Raw genomic sequence first — 27,342 nt, forward strand, 5'->3', positions numbered from 1 at the left:
TATCTAAAATAAATCTCTTATCATCAAAGGCTCCTAATGCCTTTTTATTTACTTCTTCACTATATATGTTATGTTTATAACTTCTTATTGTATTCATTTTCCTATATTCTTCTTTCTTATTCATCAAACAATTATAATAATTTCTAAAAGTTATTGATTTCTTTATTACATATTTCTTTATTCCCTTTAACCTCTTATCAATCTGTTCACCATACTTATAAGCATATGCCTTTGCTCTCAATCCAATAAACTCACTCATTACTTTTCCACCCAACTCATCCTTAAACTTACCAATAACCTTTTCATTCTTTTTGGAAAATAACTCACTCTTCTTGCTGAAATTACTTGTATCATATACTCCAATATTTTTCTTCATATCTTCATAAACATCATCAGTTTTTATATCTAGGATAAAACTATCAGTATCCATATACAACAATGAAACATTTTCACCATACTCTTTCTTTAAGTCATTATACAAATAATCATACATCAATATCTTTGATAAATCAAGAACTGCTGTTCCAATATAAATTGGTTTATCCATTACAATACTTTCCTTTTTCATATGAATTGCAGAAAAGTTCTCTGAAAAAACCTCTTCTCTCTCAAAACTTGGTTTATTTATCAATCTCGAAGCTTCTTTCCAAGATGTTGCGAATCTAATGTTTTGCCTGTTTCTAACATTTTCCATAGTCTTTCCAAATACAGCATTATTCATTAATTTATAAAAGTCCCCTTCAAATTTTACTTTTGTATTTGCTCTCATATCTGTATTGAATTGAATATACTTTTTCACCCAAGGACTTTGTTTAAATTTTAAAACTCTATGAATTTTAGACTCTCTCAATCCTTCTCTCACAAACTGTTTTAAGCTTCTCTGATGCAAAACATATCCTGTTTATCATAGAATGTTGTTAATAACTTTTCTGTTGATTTGCTTTTAATATTAAAACTTTTATGATAATCACTTAACCATTCTTTCTTTGGAGTTTCTTTCTCACATGCAAAAGGAAGATCTTTATGCTTATTATGAAGATCACTCGGGTACCTCAAATCAACTTCAAAATAATAACCTTCTTCTTCGTCATTCAATTCCTCTTGAGAAGAAATAACAATATTCATCAAAAACTTTTCATAATCCTTTTCTTCCACCCACTCTAATTTACCATAAGGCAGAGATTGAGACATTGCCCATCCATACAAATTATTAGCATCAAAATACATCAAATAATTACTATCTTTTTCACTATCATAATTTGGAAGATATTTATTATTTGCTTTAGCATATCTTTTTGAACATACTTGTGATATTCCACCTCTCTTGGACTTCTCAATCATCAAAAGCATATCCACATCACTGATTAAATCTATATCTTGTTTTGTCATTTTCAACATTGCACTCCAAGCTAAACCAGGAGCTGTGAAATAGTGGGCAGGATCTAATCCATAACAATTTTTATTATGACAGAGTGATCTAAAAGCTTCAAACACATCAGCTAACAATAAAACATCTGTTTTTAGATATAAATCGTGATATTCTCCAAGGTTCTTTATCTTAAATATTTTCCATATTTCTTGTGCGTGTTTATATTCCTTATCACTTATCTCTTCTTCATAAAGGTTATTATAGAAACTTTCTTTTGAAGGAAGTTGTGTTTCTTTAAATCTCATAAATGAATCCATATAATCATAAGGATAAATTCCCTTACTTGTAAGAATTTTCTCTTTACTTTGAATTTCATTCCTTGTTTGAATTTCCTCTCTCGTAAGAATTCCTTCTTTAATCAGAATTTCATCTTTAATCTGAATTTCCTCTTTAGTTCGAATTTTCTTTATAATTAGAATTTCATCTTCAGTTAGAATTTCTTCATTAATTAGAGTTTCCTCTTTACTTTGAATTCTCTCTTTAATCTGAATTTCCTCTTGAGTGAGAATTTCCTCTTTTGGAAATAATGAATTAAGATTTGGAAAAGAGTCCGTGGAGCTTAGATTTGATGCGAGGTAGGCTAGTGGTGTTCCCATAAACTTGTAAGAATCTAAAAACCTAATACGAGTTATAGGTTTTGTGAATATCATTTTTGAAAATGAAATATACTTTTGACTTGTGTTTGTTATAGCAGAAATATTCCCTGGTGTTTTTGAAAGTTCATTTATAAATAGATGTGTATCATAGTTGGCGCTGTTGTGAAGAAAGACTGGAATAAAAGAAGGTAATTTATAATTAAGATTACAACAGGAATGAGCGGGACCTCTATATTTACCAGTAAGATGACAATGGTCTCTAACTTTAGACTCCTTAATTTCCCCCTCACAAATATGACAGATATTGTTCATTCTAAATTCTAATTTTTCTTCTTTGGTTAATTTCATCGGTTCATTTGTTTCTTTCATTAATTTAGTGAGTCTTATACAATCCTTTTCTAATCGTTTTACAAACTCTTGTGAAGCATTTTTTCCACGATAATGTTCAAGTTTGTTATACTTTCTCCAACAGATGATTTGATATAATAACAGAAACCACAAGGAATATGTTTTTGATATTTATTTGTATATGGTTCTTTTGGATTAGGAGAAGCAGTATTTATCTTTTTAAGGATACATTCAAAATCAGCGTATATCACAAATGGGTGCATGATAGATTTATTATAATCTTCAAAATAAATCTTTTCACCAGGTTTAGGCATTGTAATTACAGCTGATTTATGATTACTACAATATTTTGAATGTTGTTCTAATCGTTCTTTTGTATGAAATGAATTAAGACATCGCTTACAAGGATATATTTTGTTTGCTGTTCTGAATACCTGAGAAGAGATTAATCTTGATAAATTATTGATGTATGTGTAATGTGAATTCTTTCCAACACTAAAATATAAAAGGTCAATGTGTGTTTCTTCATTTTTATAGTTGTTTGAAATTTTTAATATTTGAACTTTGTTTGTATCCGTTAATCCATATACATTAATAGAAAGATTATTCTTTTTCTCAAATTTAGGAATATCTGTTAATAGCATTGGGAATTTAAAATCTTTAATGTCCAAGGTATTCTCATATTTCATATATTGTTTTACTCTTTCTGAATTACATTTTGGTGGATGTAAGTGAGCAAGAACAGACCAGAGAAAACATTTATTATCATTGTTCTTAATATTAACAACTGCCTTCTTTAGTTTTATTTCTTTTGGTAATTCAATATAAGAAGAAGCTTTAAGAGGGTTTGATTTTAGAATGTGTATATCTAAAAGATGATTTTTTTAATATTGAATCCACTTCCTACCACTGTATTATCAACATCCTCCTCTTGTCTTGATAGTTCTTCATAAACCCCACTATTCAAAAAATCTTGAAATGATGTTATAAAATGAAGATCTGTTCTCATATAAGGAGTTTGTTCTTCATCTTGTCTTTTCATATTCATTTTCACTCCCATATAAAACTTTAAAGTTTTTATTTCTTTTAATGTCTTTTTAATAAATTTTTCAACATCGGGTTTCACTATTTCAATTGATTCAGCTATTGATGATGGACTGGGTTCTCCAAATTGAAAAATCCTTATTTTTATATGCCCTTTAAATGCCTCATCAGTGTTTTTAATATAATAGTCTCCCTTTACTTTAAACTCATTTTTCTTGTGTTTTTTGTGATTGAAGATGTTGATTATAACTACTCTTCAAAACATCCTTTGAACAGATATCACAATGTTTTCTTTCCAACTCAAGAGGAGATATTTGATGAAATAGATTAAATGTGTGTTTGTTGGTTCGGAGGTGTTTTCTATAATGTTTATATTCGTGATTACAAACATCGCAGTACGTTGTATTCACCATATTTATAGAATAAAACTTTGCTTAAACTAAAATTTTCTTGATGAAAATTTCGTTTAATTTATAGGTGAATCTGTGCTTAAAAACATTTTATCCTCCAACTTTTTCACTTAATAAATACAATGTTTCAAGACACAAAAGACAAGTTTCAATCAATCTCTTCATCTGTTAAAGATACTGAGAAATATGTCAAGGATGTAAAATTGAACAAAGATAAATATAACAACTATTGGATAAAAACTATTATGGTAAATAATATGAGTTCTTCAATTTCCTTCAGTGGAAGGGCTTTTAGTATACCTGGTAGAACATCAATTAAAGTATCTCTAACAAAAGTTTCTCCTCTCCTTCTAGTAATATATTCAAAACTAGAAAAAACAATGAAACAAGAAAAAGTATCAAAGAACAAAAACCTTATGGATGAAGCTTTAGAAAGAAAAGATAAGACCATCTGTAATATGCAAGGAGAAATTTGTATTTTTTTCAACAACCCTAAAGATGTAAATCCTGATGAAATAAAGGATGTTAATATATCAGGTGAAATGACATTTCGTTCAATAGTAGTTAACGATAATTTTAAAATTACCTTTAATTTAAAAAATGTTGTCGTTGAATCTGATAATGAAAAAAAAGTATATCGATATCGATGGTAATATACAACTGAAAGTATAGATGAATTTCAGTTTAAGTAAAGTTTTACTTTATAAATATGCTAGACTTTCCTGATTCTCCATATGACAAATTTGAGAATTGTCCTGCGTGTGAAAGACGGGGATTAAACACAGAGTCAAAAGCTTATAAACAATGTATATTCTGTGATTATCTTCTAATTAATGATAATAAAAAATATAAAAAGGAAAATAATTCTTTTAGATTTACACCAAAAATGAATTACTTTACAAGATTGATTAGAGAAATGAATGTAAAGTATGAGGATGATAACACACCTTTCCTTACAAGGGAAGAAACTGAACGTATAAGAGAAATGTTCAAAGGATTGTTGTTGTATATTATTCATGGATGTAATTTTCAGGGAAATATCAACACAAGATATTGTATAAATAAAATAATGGATTATCTTGAAATTAAACCTGAACTTAGGATAAAATATAGAGTTTCTAAAAAAGCCAATAATAAATTAAATAACCTGTTTTTCAAATATATAAATGAATGATTTTTTACCTATTTGGGAAAATAAGATAAAATTTAACAACCATAAAAATCTCCCAAATTCATTAAGATGTCTCATAGTTGGTTCAAGTGGATGTGGAAAAACCTGCTTACTTTTAAAAATGCTCCTCACTCCCAACTTTTTAGATTATAACAATTTAATAATTTTCACAAAGTCGAGTTTTCAACCAGAGTATCAACTACTCTCACAAGGTTTTAATGCTGGTCTTCAAAAAGAAGATATAATCGGTTTATTTAAACGTCAAAAAAACCTAAATGATTATAACATTGAAGATATAATTCAACTATTTTGTGATACACAGAGATGTAAAAAGAAATCAAATCTTATAACTTGTATTCTTAGTGATAATACGGATGATATACCGTCTCCCCAAGATTTGGATAAATCAAAAAGAACCTCGTTATCTTTGATGATTGTGTTAATGAGAGAAACCAAACGGTAATGGACAGCTACTACACAAGAGGGAGACATTCTTCTTGTAATTGTATTTATCTTAGTCAATCGTACTTTCAACTTCCTCGTCGTTCCATCAGAAACAATGCTAATACTTTTATTTTATTCAAGTTAAATTCAATAGATATCAATAATTTTTGGAGAGATAATTGTTCTACATTATGTAGTAAAAATAAATTTGAGGATTATATGAAGCACACGACTGAAAAATATAAATATATTGTTGTGAAACAAGATGAGATATTAAGGGATATATTTTTTGTTTTTATAAACAATTACATATATAAATGACAACTATTATTATAAATCTTGTGGGTAAATCTGCTTCTGGAAAAACTTTCATAAATCAAGGTTCTTGTGTAGTACAAATGAGAATATTGTAAATTTACTTAAAAAACACCCCGTGATACGCATTGTATCAACAACAACTAGAGCAATAAGACCTGGAGAAGTAAAGGTGAAGATTATCACTATATTTCAGTGGAGGAACATATGCGATTGAGGAATGAAGGACAAATATTTGAGGAGGTTTCTCTTGGTACAACAAAATATTCACATTGTAAGAGTGAGTTAAAGAAACTAAAATCTGGTGGTGTTGGGATATTAGAAACTAATCCAGAAGGAACGAGACAAATTATTAAATATCTGAGTGGAGTGAAGATTTTATCATTCGGTTTTGATGTTGATGAAGAAACTCAACACAAACGTATGAAAAGCAGAGATGCAAGGATTAGTGAAGAAGAAATTACAACTCGCATTAATGTTAATAAAGAATTTGATGAAATATTTAAAGAAAAGGATTTATTTGAACACATCTACTTGAATGATGAAGAAAAGGAAAATTTCCCTGTTGATCTTTACAATTCATTAAATGATATTTTACAATAAATAAATGGATACAAAAGAAAGAGCAAGAAGATTTAAGGAACATCAAGAGTTGGTTTCAAAAGTTGTAAAACAACAGGAAGACATAAAGAAGAAACGCAGACAGAAACTAACGGGCGAAGAAGCATTTGAAAAAAAACAAGAGAAATTTTTTAAACCACTTTTAAAAACTTCCCAAGAAAAAATGAAAGATGTTTCCACAGTTCCCACAGTAGAATATACTCCTAGAAAGCTTCAAATGTTAAAAGATTTCAGTCAAATGACGGAGGAAGAATTAGAGCATATTGGAGAATTAGAACATGATGAAGGTTTATTTCAACAACTGGAAGAGATTAATCAACCCCTGATTATATTGTGAATGCTGTTCAAAACAATGAATATTCAGCAGATTCAAAAACCAAAGCAGGACTCATTCCAACAGAACAACCAGCAATATTTCATCTTGTTCAAGAAAAGGTATTGATATTTAATGATGAATTAAGGTTCTTAAGTTCTGCTCAACCCCCTGTTAAACTAACTCCGAGATTAATGTTTCTTCTCACAAAGATGGAAGGCAAGGTTCAACTGTGAGGGATGAATCAAAGTATATTGATAAACCATTGGATATGGAAAATAATGATGATAGAGTATATATTGATTTGCTGAACACTCTAAATTATAAGGTTATTCTTTCTGGTAAAAGTAGGAAGAATGAGAAGGAGAAACACATTATTCAGGCTTTAAGTATCCTTGGTTCAGGTATTAGTTTTCTTCCAAATGACCCATCGCAATTAGTTAATAGACTGTTATTGTTGTTCGGCAGTAAGAAGGCTGGAAATAACAATTGTTTTAATGAAGCATCAGCCATTTTAGACCAGTTGATGAACATGAAAATAATTAATAAATCTCAATATAAAGACATTTTATCTCATATTAAATAAGATGAGAAGCACAATCCTGAGTTTTAATTTCACAACAAGCGACCACACATCTTCATTCCCATACCCACTACAACTTGACACAACAAAAGAATATGAGGCATCTTTATTGTCCATGGAGACTTATAATACCTTATTTAATATAACCGAGAAAAATGACAAGTTTAGTTATAATCCGGGAAGTGGATACAAAACGATAACAGTCTCACCCGGGACATACGAGATTTCTCAAATATCTTCCGAAATTGCTCGTCTTATGAAAGAACAGGGTGATGAACCAAAAAATATTGTTATAAACATTCAAAAACATACTTCAAAATCAACGATTAAAGTTAAAAATAACTACAAGGTTGATTTCACAATTGATAATTCATTTAGAGAGTTATTAGGTTTCTCCTCAAAAAAGATTGAAACTAATGGGACGTTTTACAGTGATGATGTCATTCAAATATCCTCAGGAATAAATTCGGTGTTAATTCACTGTGATTTGATTGATGGTGCTTATAATGATGGATTAAAAACAAATACAATATTTTCATTCAGCGCATACTCAACCCCAATTGGTTATAAATTCAATATGGAGCCTAAAAATTTGGTTTATCTACCTGTGTCAGGAAAAACCATACACAGAGTAAATTTTAGGATAACCGACCAAGATAATCGTGTGATTTCTTTTAATGGAGAAGTTATATCCATCAGAATTCACCTACGTGAAGTTTTTCAATAAATAAATACGATGGTTATTGTGAGGAAGCACGAGTTGGGAAAATATAAAATAATTACAGGGGATGGGATGTTCCTTTCCCCGTACTACAAGGGTGAAGGTATGTATCTTGGTAGAGGATACTATAAACCTAAGAGACAAAGGGGTGTTGGACATCAATTTAGAGGAGATGGGATAATTGATACTCTCATGGGTATTGGTTCAACTATTCTTAAACATAAAGACCTAATTGGTTCAACTGCTTCTGCTGTGGGAAATGTAGCAGGTGCTGTAAAGAGTATAAAAGATGCTCAGAAAGAATCTCATAAATTACAAGCAATAAAAGAAATTAAGAAAGGTAAAACTCAGTTGTCCCCAAGAACGACAGAAAATAATTCAAATACTTGGATCAGGGTTTCAAAAGTTTTAACATCTTTTTTTTCTAAATAAATACAAGTATGGAAGCAATTGATAGTATCTATGATTTGGATGATACTATTATTATCTCAAACTCCACTAAAAAAGAAGATTACTTCAAGGTAAATGCAATAACTGGAACAGACTGGAATACAAATGGTACAAAAAGTTTTGAAATAAATAATCAACAAACCTATTTGAATCTCTCCGAAAGTTTCTTGTTGTGTAAATTTAAATTCACTAAGGCTGGGAATAACACAAACGCTACACTTGTAAATGATTTCTTCTGGAAAATGTTTGATAGTGTGCGATTGTATATTGGAACACAAGAAGTTGAAGCGGTTGATTATGTCTCTGCTGTATCTGAAATGATGAAATTTACACTCTATACATTCAGTGATAGAATGGGAAAGGGGTCTGTCGAAGGTTTTATTCCTGATATGTCAACGGGAACAAACACAGACCCTGGATATATTCAAAGGAAAGGAATGTATAATGATGATACAAAAGCAGAAAATAGTTTTACTGTGGCAGTTCCTCTTAAAGGTATATTTGGATTTTGTGATTATGATAAAGTTCTGTATGGTCTTAAAATTAGATTTCAACTACAAAGGAATGATAATGAAAATAGATTGTTTTTTGGTGTTGGTAATGCTTTTGGTGATCAGAATAAATTTGTAATTGAGGAGATGAGTTGGTATATCAGTGAATATACTCCTAATCTTAAAACAGAAGAGATGTTGAATCGAAGACTTAACCCAAAAAAACCACTCAGTGTATCATACCTCAAAAGAAGATGTCAACACGTTAAACTCAATCAAACTACTTACACGTGGAATTTGGGTGTTCTGGAAGGAAAGCCACGATATCTGTGGATGATTTTTAAAAAGCCAGATGGTGATACTGCGACTGATAAGAATAATGCATTGAGTGATAATGCTAAGGTGAAACAACTTCGCGTTTCTCTAGATGGAACATTTTATCCACGAGATAGATTGGAAATTAATTGGGAAAAAAATGATTTTGCTGAAGCATACAAGTCTTACCAAAAGGTGTGTGAAAGTAATGGAAATAAAGAACCTATTTTGGATATGACAGCATTTAAAAGTTTGTATACAATCTATACGTTTGACCTGGAAGCTCAAAAAGAAACTATAAAGTCTAATCGAGTGGATCCTTCCCTATACATGAGAAGAGGAGAGAGTGAAGAAGTTGATACATATTGTTTGCTTTTGGAAGAAACAGAATTGCAGATTAATACAGATAATGGTGTGATGATTAGTCTCACATAATTTTTTTGTTAAATAAATGAGTGGCAAAGTACCAACTGGGGTATATGTTAATCAAATCAATCTTCATAAACTATCATCTTGTGTTCAAAATCAAAAGCCTTGTACGATTAACGTTAATACAATTCAGAGAAAAGGAGCAGTAAGAATTGATGTTTTGCTCACAAGAGAACAGGTTAAAATCTTGAATGACACTGGCTCACTTAAAATTAAAATGACAAAACCAATGTTGAAAAAATATTCAATAAGAGAGACGAGTGGAGGATTTCTCCCATTTCTAATTCCTTTATTTGCTGGTTTAAGTGCGGTTGGAGCATTGACGGGTGGTATTTCAACAGCGGTCAAAACTGCCAACGAAAGGAAGACTCAACTCCAGGCTCAAAAAGAATTGGAAAGACATAACAAAGAGTTGGAGAAACAAATTAGTGGAAGTGGTGTAATTGTAGATTTTGCTGAAAAACTTGAAGGTCTGCCTGATAAAGCGAGATTGTTAGTTGGAGATATGCTTTCTTCTATAGCACAAGCAGGTGTAAAATTAACTAAAAGAGGTAATGGATTATATCTTTCTAATAAATAAATGAGCATTGATGAGTGGTTGAAAGAATTTGGAAAGAATACAACATCAAATTTACAACTTGCCAAATATTGTAAGAAATTAAAAATTCATAATGTGGTTATTTGTATGAGAGATGAATTAACAAATGTGTCGAAACATACAAAGAATATTATTATGAACTTAGAAGATAATGATGGGAACGGTTCTCATTGGGTTTGTATTTTTAATAGTCAAGACAAATATTATTTTGATAGTTTTGGTCTTCCACCACCTGTTGAAGTCATAAAATTCTTACAGAATGGTGTTTATCAAACATTTCAAGTCCAAGAATTAAATTCCAAGTGTTGTGGTCAATTATGTCTATATGTGTTATTTCAACTCAACAAAAATAAAAAATTTTATGATATTATTTTTAATCTAATATAAATGACTTATGTTGGTAAAGATGGTTCTATCTTTGGTGTATCTCAAGAACTGGATATTGATTTATCAAATTATTATACAAAGGCACAGGCTGAACGATATAAATATAATATAAACAAAAAATATTAACATGAAAAATGCTTATAAATTAAAAAATTATCCAAGCCCGACTGACGCGAATGACTTGGTGAGATTAAGCGATTTATCACAATATATATACTTAAATAAAACGGCTGTGTATTCTAAAGATACAGAAGTGTTGATATTATCTCCAGGTCATACAGAATTCACAGTTCGAATTAAAATAAATTTTTATAAAGAAGGGCGTATCGTTTGTATGAGAATAGAACAATGGGGGTATGATATGAATGATTTAGGGTATAATTGGTCATTTAAAATTAACCTCGAAGACCTGGAACAATTAAATCAGTCTCGTAAGGAAGAATATTATCCACTTGGTATCGAGAATGAGTTTTGTGGAGCCACGATTAGTAAACAACAAATAAAAGAATTTAATAAGGGTAAATATAATAATGGTTTTGCCCTTGTTTATCTCATGAAAACAGAAAAAACAGGATTATATATAATAAGTAAGGAAATACAAAATGATTTAACTATGGGAAGATGGGGAGGTGTTTCGTGTCATAATATTATTCTAACATATATTTCTAATACATAAATGACAGCAAGAAGGCTTCAAGAAAATTATCATTTCTGTGTCCAAGCATACCTTCAAGAAAAGGGTATTCGGTATTTTAATAAATATGTTCTACAACATAAGAATGAGGTATTTTCAATAAAAGATTGGCATTATGCTGATGTTGATAAACCGACAACTTTAGATTTAATTAGAATGTTAAATAATGAAAAAATTATAAGGTTAAGAAAAGGTAAGGCTCTTTTAGAAATTCAAAAGAAATTTTATTGGTTTCCTGTTGTAAAAAAAATTATTTTGGATACAGGAATAACAAGAAATCCTGATGAATATATGTATAATATTCTATGGGGTGTAAACGATTCAAGTATAGTCAGGGATGAGGAAGGAGTTGAAGAAGAGAGGGAAGAGGAGGAAAAGGAGAAGGAGGAGAGAGAGAAGGAGGAAAGAGAGAATAGAGAGAGGGAGGAAAGAGAGAAGAGAGAGAGGGAGAAGAAAGAGAAGGAGGAAAAGGAGAAGAGAGAGAAGGAGGAAAAAGAGAAGAGAGAGAGGGAGGAGAGGGAGAAGAAAGAGAAGGAGGAGAAAAGAGAAGAGAGAGAGGGAGGAGAGGGAGGAAAGAGAGAGAATAAATAAATATTATAGTATGGAAACCAGTGAGATTCAAAAAAGAATAGAGGTATTACAGAAAATAACTCAACCCACCAAGGAGGAATACAAAGAATTAACAAGTCTATTTGCAATACTTTCAACAAAACTATTAGCATCGTCAAGCTATTCATTTTAATTCAAGTTTTTCTTAAATAAATGGAGGAGAGAGTGAAGGCATTTCTAAGGATTCTTTATGTTTTAAAAATTAAGATTCAAATGTGCATGTTGGAAACTAAAAGGTTTTTGCACTCTGCAGAAATTTTTCTCATAAATAAATGAGTTATTGTCTCAAATGTAAAAAGAAAACTAATACTAAAAATATTTCATATATTAAAAGTAAAAATAACAGGGTTATACAAAAAGGTATATGTTCGGTGTGTGGTTCAAAAAAAAATCAATTTATCTCCAAACACAAACTCGGAGGAGATATACAAAAGTTTTTATCAGGAAGTAAATTTACAACTACTGGAATACCAGGGGAATTACATCTTCCAGGGTATTCTTTCTGTGGTCCAGGCACAAACTTGGATAAAAGATTAGATGAGGCAGACAATCCTAAATCCTGGAGTAAACCAATCAATAGAGTTGATGAAGTGTGCATGAGACACGATATTGATTATGGGAATACCACAACGTTGGAAGAAAAGCATGAAGCCGATAGAGAAATGTTGTATAATTTGTCTCTGATACAAAATCCAACCTTGAGAAAAAGTTGATCGGTTCATTGTGAAGAAGATGATCAGTGCTAAATTGAAACTTGGACTTGGAAATTCAAAAAACGTATAGGCTCTAATGATGTTATTAAGACTGAAAGAGCAATTAGCTGATGAATTACATAAACCAATATTCACAAAGTTTCAGAGAAGGAAAGTTTATTCCAAGGAAGTTGATTATATCTGGTCTGCTGATTTGATTGAACTCAATAATGATAAGGGTACAAGTATGCTTTAACCGTTATTGATTTGAGGAGTAGATATCGTGGGTTGTCCCTTTAAAAAACAAAACAGGTAATACTCTTATGTTAGCTTTTCAACAGATATTTAATAAAAGTAAGAGAAAACCTAAGAAATTGTGGACTGATGAGGGTAGAGAGTTTTATAACAAGACATTTATGAATTTTCTAAAAAATAACAGTATTACATTATACAGTACCTTTAATGAAGGGAAGGCAGTTGCTGTTGAACCTTTTAATCGTACCTTAAATGAGAGCCTATATAAAAAATTCACACAACTCGGCTCACAACAATGGTCATCTTTTATTCAGGATATTGTGGATAAGTATAATGACACGATTCACACGTCAACGAATATGAAGCCATCAGAAACATTTACAAAATTAAAATATGAAAAAGAGATTAATGTCAGAAAACCTAAGTTCAAAGTTGGTGATATCGTAAGAATATATAGGTGGAAATCTCATTTTGAAAAGGGTTTTACTGAACGATGGACGAAAGAACTTTTAAAATTGTTGATGTAATAGATACAGTTCCTTGGACTTATAAAATATATGATTTGGAAGGGGAAGAGATTTTAGGTTCATTTTATTCACAGGAATTACAAAAGACAAAACTAAGCAGATAATACACCTTTGTGGACACTCGAGGGCCAAGTCCGAGGTGTATAACAGTATATAATGTGTGTCAAGGGGGACGTTCTTAGATCTGTGAACCCCAAACACAGAATCCTCAACTGAATAGTCAAGGCTTAACTTTTGTTTGTGTGTGTGTGTGTGCAATGGGAGCAATAGGTTGGCGCTTCACTCCCTCCTACTATACACCGTTGTGGACACTCGAGGGCCAAGTCCGAGGTGTATAACAGTATATAATGTGTGTCAAGGGGGACGTTCTTAGATCTGTGAACCCCAAACACAGAATCCTCAACTGAATAGTCAAGGCTTAACTTTTGTTTGTGTGTGTGTGTGTGCAATGGGAGCAATAGGTTGGCGCTTCACTCCTCCTACTATACACCGTTGTGGACACTCGAGGGCCAAGTCCGAGGTGTATAACAGTATATAATGTGTGTCAAGGGGGACGTTCTTAGATCTGTGAACCCCAAACACAGAATCCTCAACTGAATAGTCAAGGCTTAACTTTTGTTTGTTGATGTGTATGTGTGTGTGTGTCCCAACCCTCACATTCAAAATCTCAACCCCAACCCTCACATTCAAAATCTCAACCCCAACTCAATCCTCGCCCAACACAATGTCTTTTTCAAAATGAGATTTCCACCTATATATATATATATTTTTACGTTTTTTTTTTCTTCTTCCAATTCTGTCTTTTAAGGCTTTCAGGTTTGATGACGTAAAAGGGGGAGTAAGCCTGCACTTTCTTCCCAGAACTTTCTTGATCTTGCTCCCATCAAGCACCATCCGACAAAGAACTACATCGATAGGTTTAGATCCCAAAGAGTGATAGCAACTCCAAAAGTCTCCAAAATATAAATAAATAAAATAATAATAATAATAAATAAATAAATAAATAAATAAAAGCCCCCAAAAAAGTTTCCAAGTGTCCAACATAAACCCAACTTTCCAAGTCTTCAAGGTATAACCACATTCCCGTTGAGTTTCCAAGATATGTATCACATTGTGAGTTATCAATCCAGAACCCACATTTCAAGTATTCAAAGTAAAACCAACTTACAAAGTCTCTTAAGGATAACTCATTTACTGATTTTTTTCAAAATTTGTGAGTCTCCAAGGTAGGACCCATATTTAGAACCATCTTGGCAGAACCCTTTTCCCGAGTCTCCAAGGTAGTTATTTAAACCATCAAGGCAGAACTCATTTACTGATTTTTCAAAATTTGTGAGTCTCCAAGGTAGGCCCCATATTTAGAACCATCTTGGCAGAACCCTTTTCCTGAGTCTCCAAGGTAGTTATTTAAACCATCAAGGCAGAACTCATTTACTGATTTTTTCAAAATTTGTGAGTCTCCAAGGTAGGCCCCATATTTAGAACCATCTTGGCAGAACCCTTTTCCTGAGTCTCCAAGGTAGTTATTTAAACCATCAAGGCAGAACTCATTTCTTGATTTTTTCAAAATTTGTGAGTCTCCAAGGTAAAACTTGTATTCTGGCTCATCAAGGTATAACTTGTTCAGTGGGTATTGTCTTGATAACTCACAATGAGTACTATTGCTGTAAAACTCTTTTCAGGATTTTGCTGGTCTCCAAGGTATAACTCTTTGGTTGGGTCATCAAGGACAAACTCGTTCTGTGGGTCTTGGTCGCTCATAAGGTCTTCAACCAAGCCAACAATTTCCCCCCAAGTTGTAGCAAAAGCAGTATTTTCATTTTCGTATTTCAGACACAATTTCCTGTGAGAGAAAATAATAATGTATTAATTAAGTTATTTAATTATTAAATGAGTATGCTTCAATCAAAGTTTGAAAATAGGAAAATAAAAAATCTTACCTCAATAGATAAGAGGTTTGAATCCAGTTCATCAACTTGAAGGTTTAGTTCCATACAAGACAGAGAGTTCCAAGGAACACCAAAGTCATCCCACTCAAGGTCTTGGTCGCTCATAAGGTCTTCAACCAAGCCAACAATTTCCCCCCAAGTTGTAGCAAAAGCAGTATTTTCATTTCGTATTTCAGACACAATTTCCTGTGAGAGAAAATAATAATGTATTAATTAAGTTATTTAATTATTAAATGAGTATGCTTCAATCAAAGTTTGAAAATAGGAAAATAAAAAATCTTACCTCAATAGATAAGAGGTTTGAATCCAGTTCATCAACTTGAAGGTTTAGTTCCATAGAAGACAGAGAGTTCGAGACAAGCACACAAAACACCATTGCCAGCAAAAACAAATGTTTAAAATGGAGCCTGGGTTTGAAGCTTTTATAGAGAAAGACTGGTGGGTGTGGTTTCCTTTGGAAATTCCCTGGGCAAGCCTAGGCAAGCCTTCATTGGGAAATTTTTCAAAACCATAACATCCTGTAATTTTCTAGTGATTTCTTTGTGAGTCAGAGATGAACTGGAAATGATGTAAGAGTGGGCGGGGCTTAGCAAAAGTAGGCGGAGCTTAGGAAAAGTGGGCGTGGCTTAGGAAAAATACCTTATAAAAAGTGGGTGGAGCTTAGCAAAAGTGGGCGGGGCTTAGGAAAAGTGGGCGTGGCTTAGAAAAAATACCTCATGAAAAGTGGGCGGAGCTTAGCAAAAGTGGGCGGGGCTTAGGAAAAGTGGGCGTGGCTTAGAAAAAATACCTTCTGAAAAGTGGGCGGAGCTTAGCAAAAGTGGGCGGGGCTTAGGAAAAGTGGGCATGGCTTAGAAAAAATACCTTATGAAAAGTGGGCGGAGCTTAACAAAAGTGGGCGGGGCTTAAAGAAAAGTGGGCGGGGCTTAACAAAAAATAACCTGTGGCTCAGGAGGTGGTCAAACAAGAGCATTAAGAGAAGTTTATCATTTCGTAATGGCACAAATGGGGTATCTTAAAAAATATAAAGATTCAAATGTTTTGTTTGTCAATATTTTAGATGGGGATTATTGTGCAAAGAAAATTAAACTATTGAAGGAATTTGAGAATGAACAAATCTTTATAGGTTCAATGAGTGAGCTGTTCAACCCCCAGGTGTTCAATTCAATGAGGTTCAACCTCCAGGTTAAAAGGGGAGACAAATAAATATACCTTGGGATAAAAAGGGGATTTATTTTTAGGGAAAAAAAATATGAATCGCTGAAAATCCCCCATTCATTTACATGGGGAAAAGTGAGCCAGAATCAGTATTCTTACCCTACTCCCACTGTTCCCCGAAACCAAACTACTCCAAGAAGTCTCCGTTCGCAGTCGACTGGCAGTTTTTCCCTTCATTTTCACTTCTCCTTTTCGGCCCTGCTCACCTCGAAGCCAACTGGCAGTTTTTCCCTTCAGTTTCACTTCTCCTTTCCGGCCCTGCTCACCTCTCAGTTTCACTTCGTTCTCTGGGCCACACCCTCTCAGCCGACTGGGCGGGGCCTCGTCCGGAGAGGGGAAGGAAGGAAGAAGAAGCTCTCTGTACACCACCACCGCACGAACAATAAACATGCATCCTCCATCTCCCGACACACATGTAGCGTCCATTTACCGAACAACCTGACTAAACATGCATTTAATGGGGGGTCTGGGCTAATCCTATATTTAATAGCATACTTAGGGCAATTTCCACAACAATATATATACAGCAATCCCCCGCTATATCGCGGTTCACCTATCGCGCCCCCTGTTCATCGCGGATTTTCCCTTGGAACCGAACTAATTTTTTCTGCGGATTCCCCTGGTATATTGCGGTAATAATATATAAAATATGTATTATTTAAGCAATAAATTAAAACGCGAGGCGCTCGACCAGTCACACCATGCACGAGACAAAGTTTCACTTGTGAACTTCGAATATTTTCTACATTTTTTTCTCCAAGCCCTACAATGCCGCCCAAACGCCCTGCACCTTCTAAGGCTTCTGGAAAGGAACCGAAGCACCAGACGAAGGTCCTGACGCTCCAGGAGAAGGTTAAGGTGCGAGATATGCTTCGGGAAGGAAAAGGTTTGCCTCAGTTGGACTCCATTATGGTTTGAATGAATCGACCATACGCTACATCAATAAGGACGAAGCCAACATCAGGAGCCTATCAAACCCAATCATGTTTATACACCGCACAGCGTTTAATATTCACGATATAGAAATCAAGCCCAATTGTGTTTATACACCGTGTTTATAAAAAAATAGGCATTTTTTGGGGGGGCATCCATTCATCGTGGATTTTCACTTATCGCGGGGGGGGGGGGGGGGGTTGGAACATAACCCCCACGATAAACGGGGGATGACATTACTACTAGTGTATGTGTGTGTGTATGTATATATATATATATATATATATATATATATATATATATATATATATATATATACACACTAGTAGTAATGCCCGGCGTTGCTCGGACTAGCAATAAAGCCCGGTGTTGCCCGGGCTTTCTTGCACATTTCCTGAATAGCTGTTAGCGGTTAGGGTTGGGGTTGCAGTTTGAGTTAGCGGTTAGGGTTAGCTGTTAGGGTTATCTGTTAGGGTTAGGGTTAGGTTTAGCTGTTAGGGTTAGTGTTAGGGTAGCTAACCCTAACCCAAACCCTAACCCTAACCCTAACAGCTTGGCGTAGCGGAGGTAAACAGCGCCCGGGGCAAAGTGGAAATTTGCGTCCCCCGTAGACCTTAAACTTGAGTGGATTTAAATGGAAAATCCCATAAGGGATATCGATTTATCGATTTTTTTTTTCGAATATCGGAAGTGTTATGGAAAAAATTTATAGCCAATGACCTAAGTTGGACCAAAAGCCATAATCGTACCGAATTTGAATGGAATCCGTTGGAGTTTGTGAAAATGCATCAAAACAAATTTTGAGGGGCCTCTTAAGGAAGACAATAATATCATTAGTATATGTGCCAAATCTTGTTTCATTTCATGCAGTAACAAAAATCTGATGGTGGAACAAAGAAAGGGGCGTGCTGAAATATGAATATCGATATATTCAGCATTAGGCATAATTTGAAACCTTTAACATGGCTACAAATGTATTCTGCAGCTCCAATGAGCTTCAAAAGGAAGGACAAGACTGAGAGGGAGAGGTATGAAGGTTTGGAAAGTCGTTTTGTGGCGATTCCAGGTGAGTTTTGTTTGGGATGTTGATTCAGATTGTGTGTGTGTGTTTGATGGTTTGTAAATCTCATCATCGTTATTCTCGTATGGTTATTCCTCATTTAACATGGTAGTTGCATTCCGTGAATTTACTATGTTATCTGAAAACATATAAAACAAATAATTTTCCCATCATAATGTTGTAGCTGGAGGTTGTGTGTCTAAGCCAGTGTTTCTCAAGGTGGGGCATGACAATATTTTGGTGGGGCATGAGGATTCAGAATTGATGAATCAATATATGATCGCTTTCATAGCTTTGCCTTTTAAATACATATGTAGCATATACTGTTGTGTCTCCAATCATGGTGGGGCGTGTCCAGAAGTGTCCAATTTGATTTTTTTTGAAAATCAAAGTGGGGCGTGGGACGTGGGACAAAAAAGGTTGAGTATCACTGGTCTAAGCGCTTCATCTTCTCTATTTTGCCCAATTGTGAACGACTCGCTTTCATTGTAGTTAATGGCATAATATTCTGAACACTTGCTTTTATTTTATCGACATTTGCATGAATCGTTCGTAAGGTTGATTCCATAAATCCAAGCACTTGGCCAATGTCCACTGCTCGTTCACCCCTCATATCGCTCGATCACTATTAATTTCACCTTCAATGAAATGGCTTTCCTTTGTTTTTTGGGCACAGAAACACTAGCATCACTTTTTGATCCCTTACCAGTCATCGTGTCGAAGGATGCCCAAGATATTACGCAATAAGTTTGGTGGACGTTTCGATGTACGCACACATACTAAGATGGCTGACAAATAGCTGGAGAACGGAGGGTTGCCTCTTGTTTGGTATTGGTCCGCACACGCCCAGCGTCCTGTGGTCCACTTTGGTCTAATTCAGTCAGTGCGGAGTGATGGCAGGGTGATTGCTGGCAGTCACATAATAACAAAATTTTATGTGCTTCATGAAAAATGGCACTAAATTAATCAGCTGCTTGTTGCTTAATAATGAAACCGACTTGTGTGAAAGGTGCGTTATGCCCAGAATTACTGTACTACGCTTCTCACTTTGTATAAGTCAGGCTGGAGCTGCTGTTGTATTTCACCTCTTGTTCCACAGTAGACTGGAGTTTGCACGTGTTTAAACACTGATTTGTGATCAAGTAGTGAATGTTTGTATCAAGACAAAGCAGTGCTTAGATTGATCTTTTCCCATTTGCCATCGTTGTTATGATGGTTGTGTTTTCCTTTTAATGCACGGATGTGCTGAAGCGCCATTTGCTTTCAGATGAAGCCATGCAGGCTCTGCCCATTGTGGAGCCGCAGACATTTGCAGCTGAGGATATACTGGATAAGTATCGCAGTGCTATCAAGCGCTCCAGCCCTGAAGAGCACAGTGCTGGTGAGAGTACGTTGTACTTTATTTACTTTTTATTGTGCCATACATATTTATATGTCTTACCTCGGTCCTTACTAATGTCAACCAAAAGTGAAAAGAATTATGATTTTGACATTTTGCCCCTGATTAAAATGACATTGCATATCAGAGCACACTTCTGAGGGAGATCGTCTCCAGGAATCTCCACGAGCCGACAGTGCCTGCAGTGTACCCACAGATGATCTCGCAGACTCTGCTGGCCAATCAGCACTGTCACGGAACTCTGCCTTCACCTTTCGGTATGCCTGTGCTGCTTCATTTTCTCATTGATACACTACTTTTACTGTATGTAATTGAAAGATTTTCATCAACGATGAAGAAATGGTTCTGTCAGAGAAACTTGACATACATGTTCAACCTTCTCTAGCTCGTTTCCAGGAAAGGTCACACTACCTCTGGGTAGTGTGACCTTTCCTGATGTTATTGAAAATGAAGTCCTGTTTTTTGGGGGGTTTTTTTTGTCTCTATAACCTTGTGAAAATGAAAACATCTTTCTGTCTCACCATCATAAATGGCTAAAAATTCAGAAATGTTTGTTGAACAGTAAACCCTTGTTTTATGCGTGGGTTACGTTCCTGGAAAACCAAAGGTTTCGTGCATAATATAGGTTAAAGTCCATTTTTTAAACTTGTCGATACATATTGCTGTTAAAACTGAAAACACTCGAATAATCACCGTGCTGTCATCCTTATCTTGCCGAAACAAACCATACCACACTCAGACTCCCATGTATTTTATTTTACAAACAATGTATAGGGAGGTAAACGTTTTTCAAAGGTAAACCTTTTCACGCGTTTCATGCAAAACAATGCATTTGATGTAATAAACAGTGAAGTGATCACATAAGAAGTGTGATACGCACCATTGGTTCACGCACTCATTTATGAATATTTTTTGACTCTTAAAACCTCGCAAACTTTGTGAGAGTGAATATCTCGAAATTGGGAGCATGACTGAATATCTATAATTATAATGGGGGCACAACTGAATTTCTTTACATTCGGAGCATAAGTGAATACCTTTAAATTGGGAGCATGATTGAATACCTTTTAATTAGGAGCATGAAAAAATCTTTAAATTTGGAGCACGACTGGATACTTTTAAATTGGGAGCATGCAATAATACCTTTAAATTGGGAGCATGAAAATATACCTTTAAATTGGGAACATGAAAATGTACCTTTAAATTGGGAGCATGAAAATGTACCTTTAAATTGGGAGCATGAAAATATACCTTTAAATTGGGAGCATGAAAATGTACGTTTAAATTTGGAGCATGACTGAATACCTTTAAATTGGGAGCATGTAAACATACTTTTAAATTGGGAGCATGAAAATGTACCTTTAAATTTGGAGCATGAATGAATACCTTTAAATTGGGAGCATGCAATAATACCTTTAAATTGGGAGCATGAAAATATACCTTTAAATTGGGAGCATGAAAATATACCTTTAAATTGGGAGCATGAAAATGTACCTTTAAATTTGGAGCATGAAAATATACCTTTAAATTGGGAGCATGAAAATGTACGTTTAAATTTGGAGCATGACTGAATACCTTTAAATTGGGAGCATGTAAACATACTTTTAAATTGGGAGCATGAAAATGTACCTTTAAATTTGGAGCATGAATGAATACCTTTAAATTGGGAGCATGACTGAATACCTTTAAATTGGGAGCATGTAAATATACCTTTAAATTGGGAGCATGAAAATGTACCTTTAAATTTGGAGCATGAATGAATACCTTTAAATTTGGAGCATGACTGAATACCTTTAAATTGGGAGCATGTAAATATACCTTTAAATTGGGAGCATGAAAATGTACCTTTAAATTTGGAGCATGAATGAATACCTTTAAATTTGGAGCATGAAAATATACCTTTAAATTGGGAGCATGATTGAATACCTTTAAATTGGGAGCATGACTGAATACTTTTAAATTGGGAGCATGAAAATATACCTTTAAATTTGGAGCATGAATGAATACCTTTAAATTGGGAGCATGACTGAATACCTTTAAATTGGGAGCATGTAAATATACCTTTAAATTGGGAGCATGAAAATATACCTTTAAATTGGGAGCATGAATGAATACCTTTAAATTGGGAGCACGAAAATATACCTTTAAATTGGGAGCATGAAAATATACCTTTAAATTGGGAGCATGACTGAATACTTTTAAATTGGGAGCATGAAAATATACCTTTAAATTTGGAGCATGAATGAATACCTTTGAATTGTGGGCACGACTGAATACCTTTAAATTGGGAGCATGAAAATATACCTTTAAATTGGGAGCATGAATGAATACCTTTGAATTGTGAGCACGATTGAATACCTTTAAATTGGGAGCATGAAAATATACCTTTAAATTGGGAGCATGACTGAATACTTTTAAATTGGGAGCATGAAAATATACCTTTAAATTTGGAGCATGAATGAATACCTTTGAATTGTGAGCACGACTGAATACCTTTAAATTGGGAGCATGAAAAAATATCTTTAACTTTGGAGCATGACTGAATACCTTTAAATTGGGAGCATGAAAATATACCTTCAAATTTGGAGCATGACTGGATACCTTTAAATTTGGAGCATGAATGGATACCTTTGAATTTGGAGCATGATTGAATATCTTAACAGATGAGGTGGCGGAAAAACTGCAGTTCCTCTATAACCTTCAGAATGTTCTTGGTAAATCTTTTTTTCTCGTGTCATTTGAGAAAACGAGTACTGCTTTGTTAAATCAGAAGTTGTTGCAATCTCAGCCTGACTCACACATTTCTTGGGGGTGGGGGTATCTGGGCTCTTATGATAAGTCGTGTGTTTTTTGTCATTGAGAATAAAATCCTGTGCAAGTTGCTACTCCATCACAGTTATTGTCAAAGTTTCTTTTAAACATGCAAGCAAACCCAATGGTAGTTTCACCTTACAGTTAAACTTTTCCCCCCCAGTTTTGGTGATGTCACCCATGAATACAATATTCAAAGGGCATTGCTGCCTTTCTTTAAGGCTTTGTGCTGAGACCAAATGCCCTCTGTGGTTGTTAAAATAAGACAAGGAAAGCATTTGTTATTATTTAGTTATTTTGAGAAAAAGTAAATGTAACAAAATTACTCGTCGTGGCTGTTCTGTGACTGTTGGCCGTGCAATTGCCATCCACCACAGTGATGCAAAGAAAAAGCTTCGCCTGGCTCTCTGCTCTGCGGATGCCGTGGCCTATCCTGTCATGGTCTCTCAACATGGGCAGAATGGCCCCCTGAACCCTGCTGATCCCACTGAGTTTGAAGGTCTCAGATGAAACTCATTTACAGGGGTAGACTGTTGACTTCTTTGATTTGAGGCAGCTAAAGTACAATTGTTGGTTACTTGGTTTTATTTTTAATATATGTACATAAAGTGACAGCATATCTCGCTTAGTAGAGATAGGGACATAAACCTATTATGTGGTATACTTTCTGCAGACACAAATACACTTCTCACTTAGCATGTATGACTTGTACAAGATTTGTTTACTAGATATTAATTGATTTATAACGTTCTTTCGCTGCCATCTTTGATAGTGATATGTCCTTGACGAAGAAACGGTAAGATTGTTTTGCTAATTACAGAAAACTGAAATGCCAAATTTGAAAAGCATTGATAAATAATTTTGACCTGCATGTCAACTACCAGCATTTCATTAGATTCTACACTTTCTGCCTGCCATCTTAGATTGACCTACCTTTTTTGGCGAATCGTGTTGAGGCTCATGGAAGAGTGAGATCACAGAATAGATCAGATCATAACAGAATGGAAAGAACAGTCAAAGAGGGGGATGTGGGTTATACCAACAGCAGGGTTGAGGGACAAAATCGAGTGAGACTTGAAGAAATGAGGGACGTGGCGAAGAATGAGAACAAGAGGAGGACACGGTGAACAAGATGCATACAACCGCAACCTCTCAATCACAGAAGTGCAAGGAAAAACTGGAAACCCAGAAAGGGCTGGGCTTGGGGAGCATTAATGGGGATAGAAAAGATAATGGTTGTGGAAGGGAAATGACCTGAGATGGCGGTGAACAGCTGTTTTGAAGCCCTGGAGGGAAATATGAGATTGAAGAGATTGATGAAATTGTTTCCACAGGTGAGAAAAAGAGGAAAGAATGAGTCGAGGAGGTGAGTAGTGAGTCTCGATTTTGGGGGTTTCACGAGAAGGGGGTTACTAGTAGACCATGTGTGCACTGCAGAAACCTGGGGTATGGGGAGGGGGAGTGTCAGGGAAGGTGTAGTGGAGGAGAGCATGGAAACAGCAGAAGCCGCAAAACCGGAAAGGAGACAGTTGAAGACCGAGAGACCACTGACTTGTCTGTGATGTGAAGGTAATCGGTCCAGAGATTCAGCTTCATTGTGTGAGATTCCAATGATTTTTAAATGCCTTGGCTTCCACAGAGTCAAGCTGAGCAAGGTGTGAGGCAGGGTGCCAGACCAGAGGGCAGAGCATTGCTCCATGAAGCTGTATATGAAGGCCTTGTAGATAGATAAAAGTTCAGATGTGCTAAGGCAGTGGTTCTTAACCTTTTTGGCCTCACGACCCCATAAGACTTTCTTGGTCAGTACCATGACCCCCGAAACAAAAACTGAAAAAAAAAAACAGCCCGATTTATGAAAACATGTCTGTCGATACTCAGTCAATGGGATGGCTGAAATTGCTTCGCAGCCATCATGCGATCAAAACGAGGACGAATGCTCGACAGGCAGCACGTGTGTCTGTGTCTGTGTCTGTGTCTGTGTCTGTGTCTGTGTCTGTGTCTGTGTCTGTGTCTGTGTCTGTGTCTGTGTCTGTGTCTGTGTCTGTGTCTGTGTCTGTGTCTGTGTGTGTGTCTGTGTGTCTGTGTGTATATACACAGAAGATGAGAGTTTTAGTAATATATAGATAATCATTAGTGTTGTTATTAGTTTTGCTATTAGAAGTAGCCTTGGAAAAACGCCACGATAACCTATCTTAATATGGATATACACCACAACATGGACTTCGTTCAAGGCAGATATCCCCCGTGACGAGGGGTGGAAGTTAAATAGCTGCAATCTCCATCGTGTGGCCCTTAACCCCTCATGTCAGCGTCGATCACAACCCTATTGCGTGCCTTCGTTTTCGGAGTTAACATGGTTGAGAATCCAGCCTCACAGCGATAGGTTGAGGGGAAATGGACCAATAGGGTCAGGGCCCTCTTCGAAAGAACAGGACAGTCCTTCACTTTCAGCCAAAACGTGGTGAGCTCTTGTTCCATGAAGTCACTCTTGAGCTGCGCATCTTCACAAATTTGGTAAAATTCAACTTTCGCAGCCACGTCAGTATCACTGATGGCACCGTCTTCAACGGAAAAGGGTCGGACAATCCACTCATCACGAGAGCGGTTGTCCAGTCCGGGGAAGTCACGTTCGATGGCTTCACTAATTGCCCGAAGGTGGGTTGATATTTCCTCGTGGAAGTGACATCCAGGAGAGTCATCATCTCAGGGAAGATAGTCATGTCACCGTCCTGGACTCTTCTCCGGTAAAGGTGAATCTTCCTCCTGAACGCTGCCACTTTGTCACGAGCTGTGTGTAGCATTGGGAGGTTTCCTTGAAGCGACAGATTAAAGGAATTCACCTCGGCGAAGAAGTCAGCCAAGTAAGCAACCTTCATCACGAACAGTTCATCCTGCGTCTTTTCATGAAGTTGATTCTCCTTCTCGGTACACCCTCTCTCCAAGAACAGCGCTATTTCCTCTTGAAGTTGAATCACACGATTGAGAACTTTACCACACGAAAGGCAGTGCACCTCCGTGTGGAATATCAGAACAGTGAAATCGGCGCCCATTTCTTCACACATCGCTTTGAAGATCCTTGAATTTGTTGCACTCCCTCGGATGTGGTTCACAATCTTCACCACATCTGAAAGCACCACGATTGCACATGATCCAGGCCACACACAGTTCATGTGCGTATACGTATGCCCATGCGCGAACAAAATACTGTGTGTGGTATGTACCTTTGTTCGGTTCCTAAAAATGGGCTCAACAAATTGATATCTTATTTATGACCCCTTCATGACCCCTGGAAAACCCCAAACGACCCCCAGGTTAAGAATCTAGGTGCTAAGGAAATACTTTGCATGACGAATGATGCCCAGGCTGGCTTTGGAGACCAACTTCGACATGTGGTTTGTCCAAGAAAGATCATGGCTGATAGTGAGACCCAAAAGTTTGAGTGAGTGAATTTCTTCAAGAGGATTGTTAAGGAAGTTGATGGGAGGGTTCGCCAGACAATATTTTCGGAGAGACAAAGTGAGAGGTGAGTTTTGTCAGGATTGAGACATATTCCAGTTTTGAGCTCTCTACAGAGAGGGATGAGGCTGCTGCTTGCTGATCTTAATGATGTGGGATGTTATGGCAGAGAGTGGTGTCATCAGTGAAGAGATAAATAGGATTTTCCAGTCAGATTTTCCAGATAAATAGGAGTCAGAAAGATCGTTGATAAAATATAATGAATAAGCAGGGCCTAAAACACTGTCTTTGGGTACTCCAGCCTTTGACATGTCGAGGCGATGAGAGGATCTCCTTGAGAGTCACACATTTGAGAGTCAGAGGCAGAGAGTTTGGAGAGGAAGGCAGGGTGCCTGAGTGTATCGAATATTTTTTGACATTAAGCTGCTCTGGAGATATGTTGGTGATGTTTTTTTTCTATCAATGATGTATATAATACAATCTGATCAAAAAATCATCATTATGTTTTGCCCCTCAAGATGTTGCTAAAATATGAAATTTCAGCTCCAATCTCATTAACTAATAGAGCCTCATCTCGACTTTATTATTAAACAATTGTACTTTATTTCTTTCGCAAACTTTAAGTACATTTTTTGATGCTGTGTGCTTAAACCTGTCTCCTCCACTTCATCATGAAGACACCTCCACTTCCTCTGATCTTGACCTGATTGTGAAGCTGCAAATTCCCACATCCACTGCCATGAACGATTTGATCTGCAGGTGTTTGAGGGATGTTGTAACGATGCTTTATCTTAGCTCTGTTTGTTCCCTATCCTTTTTTTTTCACTGCAGATGATGAGATTATTTGCTTCCTGAAGGTACAGCTTGCTGAAGCTATCCACTTGCAGGACAAGGCATGCATAGCGCAATTCCAGGAAGCGTTACGTTGTGTGACGAGCCTCGACTCTCGCACCTGCCATAAACTCCTCTCTGCTATTGACGATGATTACAGGTGCACAAGAAACATTCATGTTCATTCCCCAGTGTAATCGGGTCTGCGTGGAGATGCCTGACTTCCTCCAATTGGCCAATTTCTAT

At 35.5% G+C, this 27,342-nt stretch overlaps 1 protein-coding gene across 6 annotated transcripts in view; it reads left to right on the forward strand.

The window, feature by feature from the left end:
• GAPVD1 (GTPase activating protein and VPS9 domains 1) overlaps window positions 1–27,342 on the forward strand; it is a 174,283-nt gene that overhangs the window by 119,362 nt on the left and 27,579 nt on the right. For 5 of the 6 annotated variants that reach the window (XM_085882329.1, XM_085882331.1, XM_085882333.1 and 2 more), the window contains 5 exons: window positions 18,525–18,605; window positions 19,867–19,986; window positions 20,126–20,255; window positions 23,187–23,308; window positions 27,097–27,256. In XM_085882329.1, the coding sequence (XP_085738455.1) occupies window positions 18,525–18,605; window positions 19,867–19,986; window positions 20,126–20,255; window positions 23,187–23,308; window positions 27,097–27,256 (613 nt within the window). The remainder of the gene's footprint in view (window positions 1–18,524; window positions 18,606–19,866; window positions 19,987–20,125; window positions 20,256–23,186; window positions 23,309–27,096; window positions 27,257–27,342) is intronic. The other variant, XM_085882332.1, reaches the window with a different exon arrangement.

Source organism: Eptatretus burgeri, chromosome 5 (genome assembly GCF_056783735.1).
Source record: "Eptatretus burgeri isolate ZD-2024b chromosome 5, Ebu_testis_v1, whole genome shotgun sequence".
Taxonomy (NCBI): Eukaryota; Metazoa; Chordata; class Myxini; order Myxiniformes; family Myxinidae; genus Eptatretus; species Eptatretus burgeri.